The 22,282-nt window shown below is 40.7% G+C and overlaps 1 protein-coding gene across 3 annotated transcripts in view; it reads right to left on the bottom strand.

Annotated features, from left to right (window-relative positions):
• Positions 1-6,916: 6,916 nt before the first annotated feature.
• mib2 (MIB E3 ubiquitin protein ligase 2) overlaps positions 6,917-22,282 on the bottom strand; it is a 45,021-nt gene continuing 29,655 nt past the window's right edge. For all 3 annotated transcript variants that reach the window (XM_041047306.1, XM_041047298.1, XM_041047290.1), the window contains exons 10-19: positions 21,690-21,823; positions 20,903-21,051; positions 20,148-20,304; positions 18,926-19,080; positions 12,679-12,805; positions 12,275-12,535; positions 9,568-9,746; positions 9,195-9,388; positions 8,815-8,880; positions 6,917-8,427 (exon numbers count right to left, since the gene is read on the bottom strand). In XM_041047306.1, coding sequence (XP_040903240.1) covers positions 8,186-8,427; positions 8,815-8,880; positions 9,195-9,388; positions 9,568-9,746; positions 12,275-12,535; positions 12,679-12,805; positions 18,926-19,080; positions 20,148-20,304; positions 20,903-21,051; positions 21,690-21,823 — 1,664 coding nt within the window. In that variant the 3' untranslated portion in view covers positions 6,917-8,185. The remainder of the gene's footprint in view (positions 8,428-8,814; positions 8,881-9,194; positions 9,389-9,567; positions 9,747-12,274; positions 12,536-12,678; positions 12,806-18,925; positions 19,081-20,147; positions 20,305-20,902; positions 21,052-21,689; positions 21,824-22,282) is intronic.

Genomic DNA, 22,282 nt, shown 5'->3' with positions numbered 1-22,282 from the left:
AGGGAGTTAAAAGACGGCTATACATCTAAACATGGCTGTTCAGGTGACTCATTGTCACACTGAAGCATTTGAAGTGGAATAAAGTTGTGATATGTACTTTATAGCAATAATAGAGTCATATGAAAATGATCTGCTGTTGCTGGAAATCGCACAAAGAAACCGGTTCTGTTACAGTCCTTTTAGAATCAGTTGTATATTGTGAGCAAAAACACCTCAGACCAAAATTAGACTGTGCTCATGTACCCAGAGAGTGGAGCTGAGCTCGGCTGATATTGCATCAGTGGGAATCCCATCATAGCAACCAGGTGCCTGCCATCAGCCTGGGACGCTGCAGAGAAACAGAGAAGGAGAAAAACAAGGCGCTTACTTTACATCTCACCACCTTAACATGAAGAGACTCGTAATGTCAACATGTACACAAACTCCTAGATTATTCATATCTAATGTACTTGTAGTTTCTGTTTTACTGGTGGTACTCTGACTGGGAAACAGCAACGTAGAACAAAGCACAATAAACCCGTGTGTCATTAATCATTAACCACAAATGACAAAGAACTAACTGTGACTGCCAATAGTCAGGCCATAAATATTACCCACTTTCAGCAGCATACAGACATTTTTCCTGGCATATTTCTGAATTGTCTTTCCCCTTTTGTCCACATGAGCAAAATACAAGGCTGAATGTGGATCAGGGCATCCATCGTCTCAGCTGTAAGCTAGAAAGGTTCATATATTACTCATGTGACATCACAGGCAGAATAATGGGATAGTTTTCACTTTAATATTTGAGGTCTACAAAGCAGATTAAGTCTCAATCTGCCAATATAGTTACACTACAGCTGTGATTGTACTAAAACTTCAGTGTCAGATTCTGGTCAGTATGTGACAGTGACATGTAGCATTACAGCAGAGAAACAAATTAAAATAAACATGGTCGGAAATAGAATAAAGCACCCGATATATATATCCCAACTTTTAGCCATCAATATAGGTGAAGCTCCTAAAAACTCCTGGATCCTACATTTCTCATAATACAACTCATTAGAACAACTCTCAGTGTCTGCCCTCAGTAACAGTAACTGATGAATGAGGAGCACAGATTCAAGATATGACATTTCTATGTCAAGTGGCAAAAAAAACAACTTAATAATGTGTTGAAATGATAAACTGATATTATTCTTTCAAATAAATTTCCTATCTGATGTAAAAATACCTAAAATGTAATTGAACTGACAACAGACGCACACAATGGATCAGAAAGAGTGTCAGGAAATAATAAATAAAAGAGTATTAAGCTATTTTGCTTGAAGCTGTTGATTGGGGTGGGTGGATGGGGAGGGGGTTACTGGGTGGAGGATGAGAAGGGAGTAATCATGTCACATCTTCCTTCCTTTGTTCATCTTCCTCCTGCCTTTGTCTTATTTTACTGAGTGACTGGAGTTACCTGATGAGGCAGGTCTGACCATTTAAAATCAGGAAAAGAAAGCGCCTCCATCTCTTACATCAGCTACAGCTCTGTTGTCTCAGACATTTTAGTTAAGTAAGATGATCCGTGGGGGAAACACTCAGCCGCTGCATTCACAAAACAATAGCAACAACACCATCTCCCTCCACCCAAACAACCCAGTTTCACGACACAAACCACATCAGCAGATCCTCACGACTGTTCAGCTGCTGGTGATTTTTTTTTTTTTTTTTTGTTTGTATGTGGAATAAAAAGTCACCAATGCAGGGCAACTTGTTGATGGAACAACAGGTGTTTAGTGACACTGTAAACAAAGCCACCTCATCTTGAATTGCTGGTTTCTTCCTGCTGCACGAGAGTCCATTCAGCTACAGAAGACTCCCGGCATCTTACGGTATTTTCCACCAAAACATCCAAACCTGATTACTGTATAAAGTTCAGAGGACAAAGAGGAGCAAAGGCTGAGGAGACAGTATTTTGCCAGTGTGATAAATGACCAAACATTATGTCACTAACTCACTAGCAAACGTGGATTCAGGGTGCCACACCTTGTAACACATATCTGATTGTCAGGAGACCACGGATCTGCCTACAAATTTGTGGCAGTTAATTTTTTTTTTATTTACTCATGTGCCAGCAAATCCTCACAAACTGAATTCATCAACAACAAAACTAGAATATTATCAGTATTACTGTACAAGATGTAAAGTCAGATTTGTTACTTCGACTTGCTGTAAACAACACAAACACACCGTGGTGGTTCAACACACAGTGGTGCTTTTGAACATATCAAACAACATATTGTGTTGCTGACTCTCCACACACAAATTTACTTTTTTATGCCTTCATTAGACAGAAATGATGGAGAGATGACAGAAAATGAGGAATAGAGAGGCAACAAAGGTCTCCAGCCAGACTCAAAGTGGGGACACTGCAGCTCATGGTCAATTTTATAACCCCTAAGCCACAGTGTCACCCACCAGTTTTTTAAACCAGTTAAAAAGAGAGTCGTTTAGAATAGACTTTATTATTATAGTTGAAAGAAAAGCCGCGTGAGAGAGCTTCTGGTTTCTTCTAGTGTGTTGAGCTAACAATGTAAATACTATAAAGACTGGACATATGTACAGCAGCAGATCCCAGGATCAACATCTGAGATCTCTGTCCAGAAGAGTGCAGTCCTAGGAAGAAGCTAAGATGCAGGACCTTCAAGCTCCTAGGCCTCTGGTGGAGGACGGGAGCTTGTAGGGAAAAAAGGGACGAGAGGGGATTTTTTTTGTGTGTGTGTGTGTGTGTGTGTGGCAGAGGAATAGTTTCTCATAAAAACAGAGAACTTCCTGTTGAAACCACAGATGCTTGTCATCCAATATGTTACTGTCATACAGAATCAAAGCCAGCATTAGGCTTTAACACCAATCATCTGCCAGACTCTGCCCCTGTGTGGATGTAAATTTAGACAAATACTGGGAAACAACAAGTCCGTAATTAAAGTGAAGTTGTGGGTCAAGGGTTAGTTTCTTTAAAAAGATAATGAACAGTTAAAATATTCAGGCACAGAGCCAGAGTCCAGAGAGCTGATAACAATAATGAGCAGATTTGGGCCAATGGGACCCAGAACCTGCTTTACAGTTTACAGTTAACTGTATTGATGAGATGTTAACAGGATTTAGGATTGACTGACTGTTAAGAAGGAGTTCCTCATTTAATTTTCAGCATCTGAGTGAGATTCATAAAACCGCTACACTAAATTATTTCCTCTTATTAGCTTTACATCCATGTTGGAGTTTTTCAAATAAAGAAAACAGTAAATATGCGACAGAACACCAGCAGGAAGATAACCTATAATCCTATAACCTATAACCCATAATCTAGAAAAGCTTTAAACACACAGGCTTATCTGTAATATCCTTCAACATTCAGTACAGTGTAGAGAAGTCCTCTCTTCCTTGTTGAATCAGAAACCAATGGATCCCTGTGGAATTAAAGGAACATAAGCTTAACTTAGTTATAAAAATGGAGGCAAGGGAAAACAGCTCATCAACCTTTTTGTTTTTTTTGTTTTTTTTTTAATTTGCACACACTCAGGATATGTTCTGTTTTCATGCTGCACAGGCATAATGAACAAAAGCCTGTCCGAACTGTTTACCTGACTTTAGGTGCAACCTAATCTAAACATAATCTAAACATGCTGGCAAAAAAAAAAAAGTAGTTTGTAAAAAACTATTTTTTACAGATTCAAATCTTTCTTCATTTCCCACAGTCAGGTGTGTGTGATTAACTCCAACAGGGTGGACTTATACCAAGAATGGCACAAGATGTTTAAGAGAAAGAACCAAGTAAATACTGATACTGAGACAAAAGGAAAATACGGGGAATAAAGGAGCCACTGGGTTCATAGGAGGAGGAAGACTCAGCTCACATGAGGTTTCGGGAGCAGTTCTGTGAGCAAGTACGCCCCCTGTAGACGACCTGAGACCGAGGCCTGATGGTTGACTGCTCCTGTTCACCTGTTGAAAATGGCTTCCAGCTCCACGCTCAGTCCTGTAAAGAGAATTACATGAGTAAACACCTAAATGTGCATGCGCAGTGGAAAAAATACAAATAATAACACAAGCCGACAGTAGAAGTGCACTTACCATCATTATAAGAATCACATGTTCAGGAGCTCCATGACTGTTTGTGTGTCCTTACACAAAATGGTTTTTGGTTTGTCTACAGATCTACACAACAGGAAACAACATTCATCTCCTTGTTTTCCATGTGTCACTAGATGGTGCTCTCACCCCATCCTGTCCACACAAGCTCTGATAGTCTGCCATACACAGGGTGGACAAAATAATAGGAACATCTAACCTGCAAAGTACAGCTGTAAAACTTAAGTTAAGGTAAAGGTTTTCTTAGACTGAGTCAGTCTAAGACTCTGAGACTGAGAAGATGATTCAACTGTTTGTGGTGATATTGTTTGATTCTGCATTTTTATTTAATGTTATGATATCCACCTGTTCTTTATTACAGTAAAAATAAACTAAAGCACTTACTCTATCTCATCACAAAGAGGTAAATTTGAACAGTAGAAAACAGTAGAGAAGTAGAAAATAAATAAATAAATACATATGTACAAGTTAAAACTGTTTAGCATTCCATAAAATACAGTTATATAGGCCAGTAGGTTGGTCATTAAAAGTCATGTCACTCTGACGCAACTGGTCTCTCAAAATATCAACACAAATATGTGTAAGATATTTTGAATATAGAAACAAGTTTGGAAGTTTGTGGCAGAGTGCTGTGGCTTTGTGTTTGTTCCCAGAATTCAAAGCTGTCATCCTGTCCTCAGTGTGGACGTCACTGCTAAAGCGCTGAGTCATATGCCAAAGCCATCTGAGCCGTAAGACAATTAGAACTAAGAAGTGGCACACGGCAGCATTTAACAAGAGACGCTGCACAGATACCAGCCAGTCTAAATGGGTTACAGAAAACACAGCCTGCTCGCCTGCTGGAGAGAGAGAATGTGAAATAGGTCAAGAAACTTTCAAATGTTACACATCTAAAAAAAAAAAACAAAAACAAAAAACAATGTACCAAAATCTTTAAAGTCTCATTTTGATTCTCCTGTCAAATCTGAAAATTTGTTGTCTGTCGAAAATTACCTTTCAGTAAGTCTTAATATTGAAGTTGACAATGAGGGAGGACAACAAGTAGAGGGTTTCAAAACTTTATTATCACTATTACTATTACTATTACTATTAATCATGTGATTGTTAATAATGGTGATTTGGAAGCATGATGTAATTTCTTTACTCTAACTACAGTGTATGTATAACAGACACTTCAGACTCCAATATACAACGTTGACAGTCTAATGTCCCATTAACAGTGTGTTATTTAAGTTAAATGACATAAAAATGTATATAACTACTTCAAATAATAAAATCAGTTGTGGTCAATGTAAGGTACTGCATAAACGAGGACGGGGTTAGGCAGTAGGCCTACGTTTATGAGTCAATTCCTGAATGACTTCAGAACACGCCTGAAAAAAATGAATTAAAACAAAACTCTACATCGAGTCCTTAGAAAACTGTTCCATATTTATTGCAAAATATTTTTGTACAGAATACAACTGAAAAAACATCAACAGAGGAGGAATGGACAGTAAGGCCAACATCAGAACTCCAAGAGCTGAACTGTACAAACACCAATAGTAACATTTGCTGCTTTAATAGTGTGTTTATACATAAATTGTTTCCCTCCCTCGCAGCAACCTCCTTAAGGGGGAGAAAAAAAAAAGAACTCGAACATCTTGCCCATTTTTCTAAAACATTATTGCCTTTGCCTGTAAATCCATCAACTTAGAACGCCAATGAACAATCATCAAAATGGTTAAATTTCTATAAGAAACTTGTTGCTCCATTGATAATGTCTCACAAAATATAAATATATATACTTGTAAAAAGCTCCAAACAATATGGGACTAATAATATTTTGGAAGTGAGTGTAGCATCACCTGTCACTGAGAACATGAGGATGTTTGGAGCACTACAGCTAAAAGTTAGGAGGCTAACGCCATTAGCTCAACTGCTAATGTCAGTACTGTAACTTAGTGTGCTGAGATAATACTTCTGATTTTAAACTAAACAAAACATTAATGTTTAAAGTTTGCTTTTAATTTACTTCACACTGCTGGAATAATTGAACCCTCACTTGAGCTTGGAGGGGTTTAGCATAGTGCGTCTAGATAAATTCGGGCGTGCATGCCCATGCACATCCTCATGCGATTTGGCACTGATGTAAAAGTTCTTTCCTCAAAGTAAACCTCGTGGTAAACACATCTCCGCCTCTCCAGCTCCTTCTCTTCCATCGTTTTTCTTTACACATAAAAAAGGCAGAGTGAGACAGGATACATTTTTTTCCCCGACATTCAAATGTACATCTTTAACATTGGCTCTCCCAACATTTGGAGAAGACAAAAAAAAAAAACACCTCCTGTCTCTGGAAGCTTATTGTAGAAAATAAAAATTAAATAAAGATTAAAATAGATACGATTTTTTTTTCTCATATGCGTAAGCCCTTCAAGAAAACACACCAAAACATTAGAAAGGATGAAGATGATATACAATCCAGAACTCCAGAGGAGAAAGGGGCATTTCTTCTGAAATGACTCGACTAGGAAGGTAGACGAGGAACTAGAGATGCAACGCAACAGTGTCATGTTTTTGCCCTTCTGATTCTATATCTTACAATACATCTGGTGGAGAAGTAACAAAACACGAGTGTCCTCCTTTAAAATGTGAACCTGGTGCTCCTTGGGGTCTGTACACCAGTCACATGACAGACGGACAGACAGACTCTGGTCTTCAGAGACAAACAGGCAGACCAACACGATGCTTTCTGACTAAAATTAAACAGAAATATATCTGAGGGGTGTTTCTGGGATGCTTTAAGATTTTTTTTTTTAATTTCTTGCATTTTTTTGGAGTAAAAATGGAATAAAATGTTTGTTGCAGATACTCCTCTGCAAACATTCATTTCACTAATGAGAAGAAACAAAATCAGGGTTAATAAAGTGAATTGAGTGTTTTCTCTTGAATTTTGAGACACCATCCACAGATTTATGATTAGTTATTAATGACCTTTTCTTTCAGTGACCCTCCACTAAAATGATGTGATACACTGTTAGCTCCATGATAGTGGTTGTTGGGTCGGAGGGGTGGTGAGGGGGGATATCAACCATTTATGGATATCACAAGTGCTTTCAATAATTTGATACCCTGAGTAGAGGACATAGGCTTGGGGTGAATTTCAGTAGAAACAATAACATTTTTGCCGAGCAAACACCAACTGAGAAAAGGACATTACTAAGTAATACCACCTTTCACACATAAATAAAAATCTGTACTTATCGGTACATTAAAAACCACAAATGTAACCAGAGAGAAATTAAACAACAACAACAACAACAAATCACCCATGACGACACAGTCATTTTCAGCTTTACAATATGCATATACTCATGCATATATAGTGTGTATTTCCCCTTGCATACAGGCGAGTGGCTGGGGACTATAAAGAGAGTGTTTAGTTATACCAACTCCCTCTGCAGAGACTAACACTGATTATTAAGAGATTGATACAAATGAGAGCAAACAGAATTCACAGGACAGGCCAAGGGGGCGAAAACATGGGGACTGATTCTGTGCAGCCTTGTAAACAGAAGAGGCCAGACAGCCAGAGAGGATGATGGGTAACAGACATCCACTTAAAGCAGCAAAGACAGGACAGATTACAGGAGGTGGAAAAGAAGAAGTAAGGGGCCTTTTTCTCCAGGCTTAACAATTAGAGTATTCAAAGTGGCAGCGTCGCCTCACAACTTCGCCACGTCTGCGTCTCGCCGAGCTCGGCAGAATCTCAGTTCTGACACTGAAAACAAAGTTAAAGTGATCGACGTGTTCCTGCCCGCGCTGCTCGAGAGGGAAACTACTCAAAATGTAACGAACAGCGGACTCTCAGCGATGTAACACAGCGTCTTATAGTAAAGCAACATGGGCTGAGTGAGTATTTGATTACCTGTGGCAGGGATGAGCAGGAGGGTGCGACAGGCAGATGCAGGTCACTGGGTCTTCAAAGGCAACAGCTGCCCGCTCCAACCTTCACCCTCACTTCTCTCCAACCCCCTCCAACATACTCACATCCTCTTTGGGCCATTCAGAGCTGAGACGACAGAGAAGCTCAGACGAACAACTGGATTCGCTCACGGATGGTCTGCCGGCAGATTGGGCAGGTCTTGAGCGCAGCGCTGCAGTCGATGCAGGAGGCGTGTCCGCACTGGAAGACCAGCTTGATGTGGTTGTCGATGCAGATGGGGCAGGTGATCCGCTCCTCCATCTGGCGGTAGCGGGACTGCAGCTGCTCCAGCAGGTTGTGCTGCTCCGAGTTCTCATTGCCAGGACTGCAATCCACCTCTGTTTGGTCTGTGGGGAGGGGAGGGCATAAACATGAATGAAAATGTCAATGAAGAACTGATTTTACATATTTAGAAAATAACTGTAGGATATTGCCTTTTGGTGTTAATAGAAATGCCATTTATACAAGCTATGCAGTTTTGTACAAGGTGACACTGTCCTGCGGTTTCACTGTGGTACTGGTTGAAAGATGGCTGTATAAAACCAAAAACCAGCTGCAAAACCAGCTGCCAACATTAACACTGTACTGACGACCAGTCAGAACGAGTGATCACTGCTAAAACTAACCAAAATGCCTACTGTATGTAGCTTTAGGAAACTCATTTACAACAATAAATGCAAAATTTAAAACATATACAAAAAAACGGCAACATAAAAAAATGTGCTTAGCCTTACCTTGTCTAATTTTCTTAGTGATTGTGACTTGGCATTTGATGCATTTCTTCATTCGATGGGCACACTCTGTTTAGAGCAAAGACATACACAAGACATACAAACGGAGTACAATATGACAATTTAACAGCTTAAGAGACGTTAGAGACCATTTGAGCGTGACATCTCACCTTGTTTTTGCTCATGTACAACTGAAAACTTTTCTTTTTTCATCTTCTATCTCTACTATCACTGTTCTCAGTGTGTATTTTTTTAACTCAGTGATTTTCTTTCAAACATACACACCCTCCATCTGCCAAACTGTAAACAGCCCTTTGCTGTCATTTGCTCCATCAACTCCCCACCCATCCCAGTGCCCTCCACTAACTCCAGTCTCCACACACCTTCACAGGCCACACTGTGCTGGCAGGGGCAGAAGAGAACCAGCAGAGCCAGCTCGGAGCAGATGAGGCATTCGCTGGGCCCCGGCGGTGTGGGAAGAACCAGGTTGGTCATGGTGTTGGGTGTTGTGTGGACCCGCCGCAGGCTAGCACTGCTCAAGCCCTGTCCACACGTGATGGCCTGCAAACGTTGCAACCTGACAGACAGCACGCAGGTGTAACACTCACTCATTTGCATGTAAAAAGGACCAGACAGGTTCAAACAAGAACAACAATGTCAACATGGTCTTAAAAAAATCTACTCTTTTGTTTATCAGTGAAACATATTTGACAAAAAAATGCTTTATGAATTTCTGGTCTTTTTTTTTGCAGTTACCTGTGCTTCTCAGAGAAGCTCTTGATGAGCTGCAACATTGTGCTGTCTGCCACAAAGTCCAGAGGACTCTTGCCCTTGTGGTTGGCATAGTTGATGTCAGCCCCTTCCTGTGCTAGAAAACAAGCCATAGCGACTCCGACGTTGAGCTCGGTATTCCCCAGAAGACCCGAAGCGCTCAGCTGTGGATACACATGATGGTGATGGGAGGGGAGAAGTAATTGGAGTTGAACATGAGTATTAAGCAGATCCTACAAAAATGTCTCAATAAGGCTAAGGACTTGTGCAAATGGTTAAAAACAAAGGTAGTCAAGGACAAGAAGGTAATTAAAGTAAAAACCAGTACAATTCAGCTAAGGCTGATACATAACTCCAAATCTAATCAGTACTGAAGAACTCCCCCAATAACTCATCTGCTGACAGTGGCCAAAACATCCCCGAGCACTTACGTCTAGCCACCTTCAAGGCCGTGTGTGTGTGTGTGTATTTGTGTGTGTGTGCTGGCTTGGCAGGTTCCCAGGATGTTGAGTGGAGCTGCAGTGTTTGCGGTCATGTAGACTGAAAAGGACGTTCTTCACTGGTGCAATGATATCAACACCAACTGGTGTAACAGTACTTAAAGTGCTCATATAAAAAGTGCTGCACAAAGCAGGGAGTCACAGTCTTTTAATGAGGAACATTAAACGAGTTCTTGTGAGTTAATGGCTCTCTGAAAAGCATGAAGGAGATTAAAAGACAAGTTTGACATTCAAACTCTGATTCCCACTATCTGGTGGATACAGTTACAATGTTAACATCTTGTGACCAAATCCTTCAGAGGGTGCTACCTGCTAAAACGCTATTTCCCTCAGGAGTAGATGGAAAGCAAGACAGAGCTAAAAGGAGAGTGAACATTGGATTTAGATTTGCTCCATCATGTGAAATACAGCTCCAAATGAATGTTGTTATGATGCTGCTCTGTGTGTGCACTGTTTGCTAACACGCTTATCGTGATGGCGTTATAAGGTGATCTCTAATTGATTTACAGCTTGTTGGTTTTTGCCGAAGAGGCAAAAAAAAAAAAAAAAAAAAATCAATAATGGCAGTTTAATGTTACTAAACTGCAGTGAGCAGTCACATGCAGCCTTTGGTTTCGTCAAAGTTCTTCATGCACTTAATTAAAATAAATGTCTTTCTGTTGTCGAAGCATTATCCCTGCTTGCAATAATGAATATTAAAATTGCTGTTGTTGTTGACTGCAGTAGTGATACATGGAATCTTCCCTCCACAAAATGAGAAAAACAGACTACAATTCAAAATGTCATCGTGTCACATTCAGGTTAGAGAGACTAGATGGAGCCTTGTGGAATCAGTTAGTAATTTCTGTGCCTCTGAGGATGAATAATAGTACATGACTGCTTTTAGATTCCCTGGATTAATGGAGTGCAGTCCTATCCAAGCTCAAGACGTCCTCTGGGGAAAAATGACATGGAGTGTTTACACCGTATTCGTAGACATCTTAACTAGAGCTCCGTCTTTGCCAAATCTATATTGGCACACTAAGAGGGCCCTCTTCACTTCTCAACCCTTCAGCACTTCCTCTTTCCCTTCATTACACCATCACTTAGTCTTTTGCCAGTACTTTCTTTTAAAGCTGCAACATGAGATTAAAGCTAAAGAAGATATGTGTGTGTGTGTATATATACATACATACATACAGAGAGAGAGAAAGAAAGAGAAAGAGAGAGAGAGAGAGAGAGAGAGAGAGAGAGAGAGAGAGAGAGGAAGGACATATGATGCCACTTTAATTCATTCCTATGTGATTACTTTCTCCTCAGTTAACCCTGGTCTCTTGCTGTGTTTACACAGTAAACTTAACCCTCTCTTAAATGTGTTCCCGCCTGACTCACTCTTTTTCCCTCCTCTTACCTTTCGTTCCTTTGTGTACCTGGAAACGAACTCCTTTATCCTAGATTAACCCCTCAGACTATAGGCAAATACCCTAACACTCATTACCTCAGGTTTCGTTTACCATTCTCGCCTCATTCCTTATCCCTGCCTTATTCTGTTATATACTGTCCTTAAGACCGTATTAATCCCTCCTCCTTCCTTCAGTCTTAATCTACTATCTTTAGGTGTCTATTTCTGTCCTTATTCAATCTATTTTCACTTCGCTTTTAATGTTTTTTGTACTCTTCTTCTAGTAACTTTCTTTATTTACCCTGCCACCAGACTGTATTTAGCCATTATTCCTTCCTGTGTCATCTTCTTAAAGTTGAGTTGTCTTCAGTTCTTTCAGTCCCAACAATACGCAGAATTCAGCAGCAATACAGCTATAGTCACTTCACAACTCCTTCCCATTCTGATTTGAGTAATGTCAGTAAGTACAGAGTAATGCCTATTCACAATCCTGAGTACATAATTAAAATTGTTGCTGTTTTTCTGTGGTCTCTAAGTATATAAAGCCACATCCTGTGCAAGTCTGGTGAAGTACAGTAAAGTAGTAAAAGTACTGTCTTCATATGTGCATATTGCCTTTACTTTAAAAAACACTGCAGAAAATCAGGCCAGTTTGAGCTTTAATTTGTCTTATTTCCTTTAGACCAGAGTCATTCTCCATTAGTTTCCCATCACACCAGATAAAACTGTTTCCTATACGAGAAATATTAAACAAAAAAGTAACAAGTCAACAACATGCTACTTCCCCTGTAGCTTCCCTATCATTTCTCACCCTGCAGTAGAGCGACGTGGAGGAACATCCTTCGCTGCTCTCCTCAGTGCTGCTGGTTCCCACAATAGGACTGAGCATAACGTTGGCCAGCTGTGGGCGGAGGAGGGCCACGTGCATGGCTGTGTCACCGTCCTCGTCCTCCATGTTGACGTCTGCGCCCTCGGCCACCAGCAGCTGCACCAGGTCCGTGTGGCCCTGCGTCACCGCCAGCTGCAGCGGTGTCTGGTTGCGGTTGTTGCGGATGTTTATGTCACATCGTCCCTGTGTGTGCATTAAATGTTAAATTAAATGTGTAAAAAAAGTGGTGGTAGCATACTGTACTGTGTATTAATTTGAAAATAAAAAAAGCAACAGTAAAGAAAAGACAGTGAAACCGGTTTCTAAGGCTCCTGTCCTCAGCTCACCTCCTTGATAAGGATCTCGGCGACATCTCTGTGGTTGTTGAGGGCAGCCAGATGCAGCGCGGAGAAGCCGTCCTCCTTCTTAACATCCACTAGCTGCCGTGCTCGGGCTAGGATCTTCTCTGTGGCCCTGTCGTCAAAACAAACAACACAAGACTCAATTAGTCAATGTGCAAAACAGTCCTCATGGCTTGTGGTTTAAGTTAAGAACAGTTATACTGTCTATAATATCTGCCCCCGTGATTTTTACCATCTCAAACTAACAAATGGCAGCCTGCTGAATGTTGCCATCAAGTGGAAAAACAATATTCCATCACTGAATGAGATCATTTTCATGTTAATCTCTGACTGGCCAACATTAAATATTTTAGATGTTAATTTTGTACCCAAATCTTAATTTAAACCCAGGATTACATACATGAACCCCATCAGACACAGTGACTGTGTATCTGCAATAACACCAGAGAGGACAGTATAACATGAGCGAAACATAAACCTCTCAGAATATGAAGCTCATCCTGTGTCACAGTGCACTTGACATGAGCCTGGACAGAGACGCAGCTGTCGCAGAACAGTAAACAAGCCGATCTAACAAGAAAGCACTGAGGCGCAACCAGGCAGCCAGTTCTCGCTAAATATAGTCAACTGACCTCCTGATGTACAACTAACCAAGAAGAAAAGGACTGGCCCTTTCTGTAGTACTCCCCTACCCCAAGTGTTACACACAAATCGTTGCTTTAAACCTTAAAAAATAGCAGATCATCATCATCCTTGTGGGGTGTCATCATATTCAGTGTTCAGCCAGTGTCACACAGAATCAACACCTCTCAGATCGATGCCCGACACGACTGAGGACAATGGACGCTCACATCTTTCAAGGTCAAAAATGTTTTTCTTTGGCATCTGTTTAGTTTTGTCGGATTACAGCATGGTGTCTTCAATATGAGAGTTAACAAAGGAGAAAAAGGTCGGTTGCCGTTCCATCATGAGGCCACACTCAGTGAGGTGAGACTATTGGAACTTTTTTGTTCTGATTTATGCAACTGGGTGATGCTGCAGCACGAGGCCAGGCTGCACTGTTGAGTTGTCCTCTGCTCTGTAGCTGAGTTTGCTTTATGACGTGTGAAATTGAAGCCGACAGCCTCAGTGGCTGCCCAGGAAGCTGGCTTGCCACCATGGAAGCTTCGGTGTGATGTGATCCAAACTTTCTATGGATGTTAGGTTTAAATTTAATGATGGCTCTGCTGGATTTTACTTTTTTTTTTTTTTTTAAAATGCTGGTGCTGCTCATGTTGATAGATGAGGCTGGTGACATTTTTTTCAACAGTAAACTGTATATTCCACAGCCAATCTGGGTATAAACAGCTTATTACTATATAACAAAATACAGTCAATAAATGAGCAATACATACATATAGGAAGCAAAGCATGTCCAGAATACACAAAGTGTTCAGACTTCACTGTTGAAACACACACAGATGAATTATGAATTTTTACCTTGTAAGAGTATTTCCATTATAATTCTGATTACCTCATTATGAGATGTTATTTGTATAAATGAATAAATAAATCTCTCTACCTAGGACATATGGAACTATCCTTCTTCCAGCAATTCAAAATTCAAAATATATTTGTGCGTGTGTGTGTGTGTGTATGATGCATCAGCATATTGCTATCATTCTTACATTACTCTGAATAAATGCCCCCAGTGCTGTAGAGGAAACATGAGAAATGCAATTATTTTTTCATCAGTGTAACAGGGACAGTTTTAATGCAGCTTTAATTATGATAACTTACAAACTCCACCGTTTACAGGCTCATTAGCAGCTGATTGCTGATGCATTTTAAATGCATTACTGAGGGCTGGACCGCTGAGAGCACAGGCTGCTTTGTTACATGTGTAGTCAAATATGACAGGGATCTCCTCTGGGTGCATTATTAAGAATGAAGGCTGCTGGGGAGACATTGTGTTGGAGGTCATTGGTACCTGCAATGCAGCTGTGTGTGTGTGTGTGTGTGTGTGTGTGTGTGTGTGTGTGTGTGTGTGTGTGTGTGTGTGTGTGTGTGTGTGTGTGTGTGCAGTGGAGGTAGTGATAGAAGGAAATATTGTTCCTGCTTTTGAGTCATCTCCAGGACACCTTTGTTAGCTTAAAGAGTTCGCCCTCGCAGTTCTGAAGTAGTCTTTCAGATTACATAACAGCCGTGTCATTCGTGTCACCTTTGTACCCACAATGCCTCACTTCTCTGTATTATTTCCATAATCATTGCTCCTGTGAATATTCAATATTCAAGAATGTTCAGACTTGCCTTTGCCTTTGTTTTTCTCCATTGTGTTTTGGATTGTATATTGTTATTTTTATATTTTCTGTTACTGCCGTTTTTCTACCTTTTTCTATATGCTGCTGTAACAATTGAATTTCCCCGTTGTGGGATGAATAAAGTCTATCTTATCTCTTACTTGGGCTGATGTTCTGAGGCAGTTCTGTACAAACATGCCTTCCTAAACAACAACCAGAGGCAACTTGGGGATGTTAGTAATGACTTTTCTGGAGACTGAAGTCATCATTTGGTTATTTTTAGGAGTGTACACCATGCTTGTTTGGAACTTGCTAATTGATTAAAGCTTGATAAAAGCAGTTGAAATGTACAAAGGAAATGAAAATAAAGGATTCTGATTTCATGTATAATTAGGGATGAATGTGAATGTGCAATGAAATTCATCTGGTGTGCGTCAGACAGTTAACATAGAACAGGAAAACGAGGTTGGATGAATAGACAGAACAGAAGAAACTGTTGGGGAACAAAAGGGATCTGGTGAAAGTGAAGAGAAAAGAAAGAAGCTGCGATGAGGTGAGATTACAGGAAAGAAGGAGAAATCCAGCCAAGTGTACTTTTTTCTCGAGTAAATACAGTAAACAGATGAACCATTCTGTACATCCATTTGATTCTTCTGTCAAGCTGAAAACTCGTGCAAAACTCAAGCCAAAAAATCTGGCCACTTGCCTTGTTTCATTTCTTTCCCAGGACTGTTTGTGAACTTGGCCTCTAGCCCTCTTTTTCCATTTCCTCACAATAAATAAATACTCTAATAAACAAAACATTCTCGTCTTTCTGTCACAAAAAAAAAACATACAAGAAAAAAAACAAGGGTCACAGCTGCTCACATGAACTCAAAACAGACGCATCGAACAAAAAAACCTCAGGCACTTTGGTACAAAGAAAACCCTTAAAATACTATTAGTCTTTAATTCACTCCACAAAGTTTAAAGTCACCCACAATCTAATGCCTGAGTATATTCAAACTGTGGATAACAATTTGGATTTAAGCCAAAACAAACTAGGAAAACATACAGAAAGCCCACTGCACCTGGACTGTATCAATGCAGTGTGGGTCTACTTGATGATATATGAACGAACTGGTGAACCGAACTGATCCTGAACACTGTAAATCCTGCGTCTCTACTTTTGGCGCAGCGGCTGATGTCAGGGTAAATGAATGCTGGGGAGAGCAGCCTAAACTCCCAGCACTGCACATACGACACTCGCCAGAACAGATTGGACATTTATTAAATGACTGTCTACTGCGGCCTCCACTCCTGTTCCTATTCCTCTCTCACTTGCAGTTATTGCTTGCCGACAGGCTTCTTTCCCCTGCTCAGCTGACATTCGTCCACATATTATACTCGTGTTCGGGCTGTCCTGAGTTATGTTTTTTTGTAGAATAATTTCTGGAGGGGGGGGGTGGGTGGGTAGTTGTTGTCGGAGTGATGAGGACATGTGGGCCACAGGAAGGAGGTCAGCCGTTAGCACTTCAAAGCTTTTCTTTGATGAGAAAAATGGACAGACTTATGCTCATTTCTGACTAGTTTCAGTACTTGACAGATGGCATAAAAAGACTGTGGAGAGTCTGCAAGCATATAACCAGAGGATCAAGCTATGGTAATCTACTCACAGACAGAAAATCTTTACTGATGACAATAACAGTGATCCCACTCTTTGGAATATAAATTTCCACGATATTATCCATCAAATTACATACAAAAAAAACCCTTTAAAAGTCTCTAATTGAAACCTTGAGTGAAGTGGCATCACTTCAGGAAGGAAATTTATGGTGAAGTTTTTCATTCTCGCTTCCTTTCCTTCATGGCACCTCTTTAAAAAAAAGAGCCAGGGACAATTTTCCATTACATGGTTTTGTTATAATTTGGGATGGAAAGTTCACATGAGGTCGTAAAAGCCCTGGAGCAAAGAACCAGGAATCTCACCATGGTCAGGGAGACTTGGTCCGCTGTAAAAAATATCAACACTAAGAAATCCCTCAGAGCTTTAAGGAGACTTACTATTTTATTCATTTTTCAAACAGGTGGAAAAGAAAGATATTTTCTTGATCCAAGCACATAAATCTACTTCACTCTGACTTGTTTTAAATCCTTGCCTGCACTGAAAACAACTCTATTCAGATTTTCACTTAAAGAATAACAATTTATGTATAAATAATGGGAATAAAACACCTGTCACTGTGGTTTTTGAGTCACTGTTCAATAATTAATCAACTGTACTGCTGCTCTACTGCATCTAAGACAAACTGCACAGTAGAGGCTAGTTTAAAGTTTAATGGCATTAATACATGACGTTTAGAGTTTGAATGTATCAAAGACTCCTCCTGAGAACTGTGATAAATTCAAAATAAATTTATAAATAAATAAAAGGGGAACCACTGACCTTCCATTTTTGGTGTGTTCTCTACACATATCCAAGCTATTCAGGGTGTGTGGGAGCTGATGTGATGTAAAACGCACGGAGGAGGACACTGGCAGACATAATCAAACCTTATCATTGTGAGAACATTCAGTTATCTACTGCGCTCCTGTCGGACCTGCTCAGCGCCTCGTCTCGGATCAGCTTGTGATGAAGCACCTTGAGTGTCAACCGGTGTAAAACGAACACAGCCAGAAGACAATGGAGCCTTTGTGACAGGTGTCAGGTGAGGCAGCCTTGATGTTTGGCCTCAGGCATCTTAGATCTAGATTAAAATGAGCTGCGCTGATCTTTCTCCGGCTCCCTTTTGGTGTTACTGGGAGGACTTAGTTGCAGTGAGAAATACAATACATGGAGCAGCCATTTTGGAAATAATTAAGTCAAAAACTTAAGTAAAACAAAAACAAACTGTTCTTTCCTTCTGATTCTCAAAATGCACCATGACACAGCAGTGACACAACCTATAGCCAAGTCATGAAAGCATTTATGGTTGCTGTGTTAAGTACTGTGGGTTTTTCCTGGGGGAAAAATGTATCTGGCACACTGTTTATAGTTTGTTTGGATTTCTGGAATTTTTGTCCACTCATGAATCCCAAATCTGCATCACTGAAAAACCCAGAAATTCTGGAGAACAAGTGACTGTGCAGGGAAACAGGGTGCAAAAGTAAAAGTTGCTGCATTTTTGCCTGATATTGACGGCCAGCCTGCTGACAGCAGCAGAAGCTGTGTGGGAGATGAGCTCTCTATTTGTAACGGATAGTGTTGAGAGTTGACCTTTGAGTCCTCATTTGAACACACAGGAGAGATTCCCACACACGCACGCCCATAGCCATCATTTCCAACACTCAGATCAGACCCATGAACATGAGAGCAACTGAGATGACTAAAAGGAATGGACATGACAGTCTTTACAAGGACTGGAGTTTTGCACAGTGTTGACCAGCAGCTGAGATTCATTTGGTGAGCACATGCCTGATAATAAGCTTGATTTGGGCAATACACACGGCTGGAAACTGTGGCTATCACCTGTGTTTGTCCATAGTGAGAATCCAAAAATTAAATTAATCATAAACAGCCTTCCAAACTAATGCTGATTTGTTCTTACTATGACCCTTTTTAACCACATCTGCCGTTGTGGTGTTTAGTTACCATTACTAATTATAGCAGGTCACATGTGAGATGTGTCTTAATGTCATTCTCTACCAAGTGACAACCACAAAGGCTGAATGTTTAAGGCTTTGCAAAAAATACCATAAGATCCAGTTCAATGATTCCACTAGATGTTAGCTCCAAGAAAACTCCAACTGTATTTAAGAACTATAAAAAAAACCTGTCTTCTCTTAGTCACTTCATTGTTTTTAACCACTATTGGTCTTTGGGGGTCAGTTCTTACTTTCACTTCTTCTACTATGTGTGTCATAAGGATCAATATCCAAGATTCAAGAGCAGAAATCTTTGGATGGTTTTCACACTGTTCGTTATTTCTACTCACAGTTTGTTTCCTTTGAGGGCAGCATGGTGCAGCAGGTTGAAGCCTCTGTGGTTCTGCTGAGTGAAGTCAATGTTGGGCACCACGACCAGGATCTCAATGATATTGCGAAAATCTTTAGCAATGGCGTCGTGGAGAGGTGTGTCCCCATACGAGTCCTGGATGGGGGAGAAAAAAAACAGACATGCAGCACAGTGAGTGATGCTGTTCCACACGTTACAAAATTAGTGCTGCAGGTTTTCAGGCTTTTTCTTAAGACATGTTGTGACATGACACAGCAAAATGCAAAAAACAGTTAGAAATTTGTTATGATGTTATTATATGAACCACAGAGATTTAGTCAAGGGGAACAGGGCGAAACTTTGTTTTCAAAACAGCATCATTAACCCTTGAAAATCTACAGTATAATATCCTCTATAATACAAAGGTGTTAGTCTGTAAACTTAACCTGTTTTTATTCACTAGAATTTGTTGTAATCCTGTTTTTTTTGTTTTTTTTTTTATCAATTTGCCTCTTTAGTCATAAAAACACACACAAACAGACCACATGCACAGCTGCTGCACACAAACACAAATGAACTCTGTGCTTGCGTGTTTTTGGCTGAGCAGCCAAACTACTCAAGCAGAAAAAAATGAGTTAGTTAGCGAATACCCGGCCTGGTTGCAGGCATGTTAGACAATCTGAAAAACGCCCTGAAAGAGAAACTAAACTGCCTTAATGAGGCTGAGAGTTGGAGTGAAGCAGGGCCACAGTCAAACACCATAAATATTTTAATTTGTGTGCGTTCACAACTATTTGAAAGGGCAATGACGTATAGAACAAATGACCGACGCTGCCAGAGATGCTTGCTTATTGCTATCCGGATGCTCACTCAGTGGTTAACTCTCAGTCCCTTAGACATGAGCTCACTCTGTAATCAGTCCTGATTGGCCAGATAAGGGTACGATGAGGGTTTTGCAGAGGCAATTTACTTAGAAATATGAAAAAAGAAAAACACTTTGGGCCAAATAGGCATAAAAGGTACAGTATCTGTGTTACTGTACACATTGTCTACTGAGACCACTCACATTTAGTAAAACACATTCCTCCATGACTTAAAAACATACAGGCAAGAGCATGAACTGAAAAAACAAAATCATACCAAAACCTTAAGATGGGGTTTGTACAGCATCAAATTTTAATCAATGGCCAGCGTGCAGTATCAGGCAGGCTCTGCCCTCTCACCTGGAGATTGACGTCAGCCGAATGTTCGGTCAGCACTCGCACCACGTCAGTGAAGCCCTTGTTGACAGCGATGTGGAGCGCCGTGCACATGGAGTTGTTCAGGAGGTTGACGTTTGCCCCCTTGCTCAACAGCAGCCGTGTGATCTCTGCCTGATTTCTAAAACCAAAAGACACCACAATCAGAAAAAGACACACACACAAACATATTTATCCTCAATGTCCTTCATTCCTGATGAGCGATTCAACCTGTCTCAGCAGTGTTTTGAATTAAGTTAACTCAGACCAGTATATAGAATGTGACATGCTTTATTCTGAAAACCTACTGGGAGCTGCACAAAGCTCCAGGATTGCGTGCTAACTGACACAAATATCCTTTTCAACCCTGCCATTTGGTTGGCATGGTGTACCACTGCTGCAAGCCATCAGCAACACAAAGTTATTTTCAACAAGTATAAATTCCCAAAGAGGTTTTGTCAAACGCTGACTTTCTGAGCATGTGTTAATGCGGTGAGAGGAGGAGACATGGCTGGCTGATTAGGCAACACTTTAATGCTGTCACTTCTGTGAATGGATTATCACATTACATGGAAAGAGACAGGAGAGAGCTCTGCCGTACATCTGTCAGACAAGGTTTCCCAAAGCCACAAGGAGCAGAGCTGCATCTTGTTGTGAACTAAAGATCTGTGTGTTACCTTTGCACCTCTGTATTCCAAAATGAGTGTATGTATGCAAGAAAACTGGGTTTGCGTCCTCACCCGAAGGCAGTGTAGTGTAACGCTGTGTCCCCATCTTCATCCTTGACCTCGATGGAGCCGTTGGCCTGCAGCAGGGCCTTCACCACCTCCATGTGGCCTTGGTGAGCAGCGACCTGCAGCGCAGTCTTGCCCTGGTTCTTTATATCCACCTGCCAGGAACACAAACATGGTTGAAGATTCATTACAAACGATGGAGGCCTGCACACTAACACAGCTGAACATAGACTGGCTGGAAATAATCTGAGCATGAACAGCAACTAGCGTCATACACCTGATACATAATCCTAGTAAGTTGTGTAATCGTTAGCATGGAGAAGAGGACATGCAGTCCAGAACACATGCCAAAGGAAAATTTACTCTGATTTAATTGTGCTTAATTGTGTTCTTACTCTTATCTCAGACAATATTATACTTTATTTAATGTATATGTAAATCCACCTTAGGTCATAACATTTTGTTAAGCAAAAAATATGTAAATATAAATGCATACTTCATTTAGGTTTTATAGGAAGTCAGGATGATTCATATTAGCTTAATTAGCTTCAAACTACAAATGCACACTACAAATACTCTTAATGAGTGAAAATTTTAATAGTCCATTATTTACATTTTTAAATTCATCTGACAGACCTTGAAAATACCAGTGTCTCCAGTGTCCCTTGCTTTATCTGGCTCACTAAGTTCCTCTGGCCCCTCAATTCCCCACCCCCTAGTCTTGGTGTCCTGGTGGAAGGAGCTCTTGAAACGGGCAGTGGACTGCAGCAAAGAGAAGGAGTGCTGCACTAACCTTGTCAGGATATTTCTGCACCAATTCCCGCACTTTGCTGGCACTGCCATGTGCTGCCTCAATGACCAACCGGCTGGGATTGTCCTGCTCCGTGGACTGAGACAGCAGCTTCTCCAACACTGAGATGACAGTACCTGGAAACAGACATAGTCAGATGGAGAAGGGGGGGGGGTGTTGCAAAAGGGGGGACAGACAAGGGAGACAAAGGGATTCATTTAGATTAATCAGTCTCATGTGAACCACATAATCAGAAATGTTGTCGCAAAGGCTTAAGACTTTCAGATGGTCAAAAACAGCACCACATTATCACACTGGTTAACAACTGTCAAGGCTGAGCTCAATGCAAAAACCACAGGAATGAGTCAAAATGTCCCTCCATACAGTGCAATCTGACCACACACACATACACACACATTACTCTGCCGTCAGCCTCCCATCCGCTGAGGTGAACACACATGCACAGAATAGATTTAGTCATGATTAGGAGACTGCTGAGAACTTCTGACATGATGACAAATGTCTGCTGTGCTGCCAAAGCCTTTCGCTGTCAACATGCAGGATCATGACATGCTACAGAGAAGAACATTTCAACA

The sequence above is a fragment of the Toxotes jaculatrix genome, chromosome 2 (assembly GCF_017976425.1).
Source record: "Toxotes jaculatrix isolate fToxJac2 chromosome 2, fToxJac2.pri, whole genome shotgun sequence".
Lineage (NCBI taxonomy): Eukaryota > Metazoa > Chordata > Actinopteri > Toxotidae > Toxotes > Toxotes jaculatrix.
The sequence above is the reverse complement of the archived record's forward strand: the minus strand, read 5'-3'. Positions and strand labels throughout refer to the sequence as shown.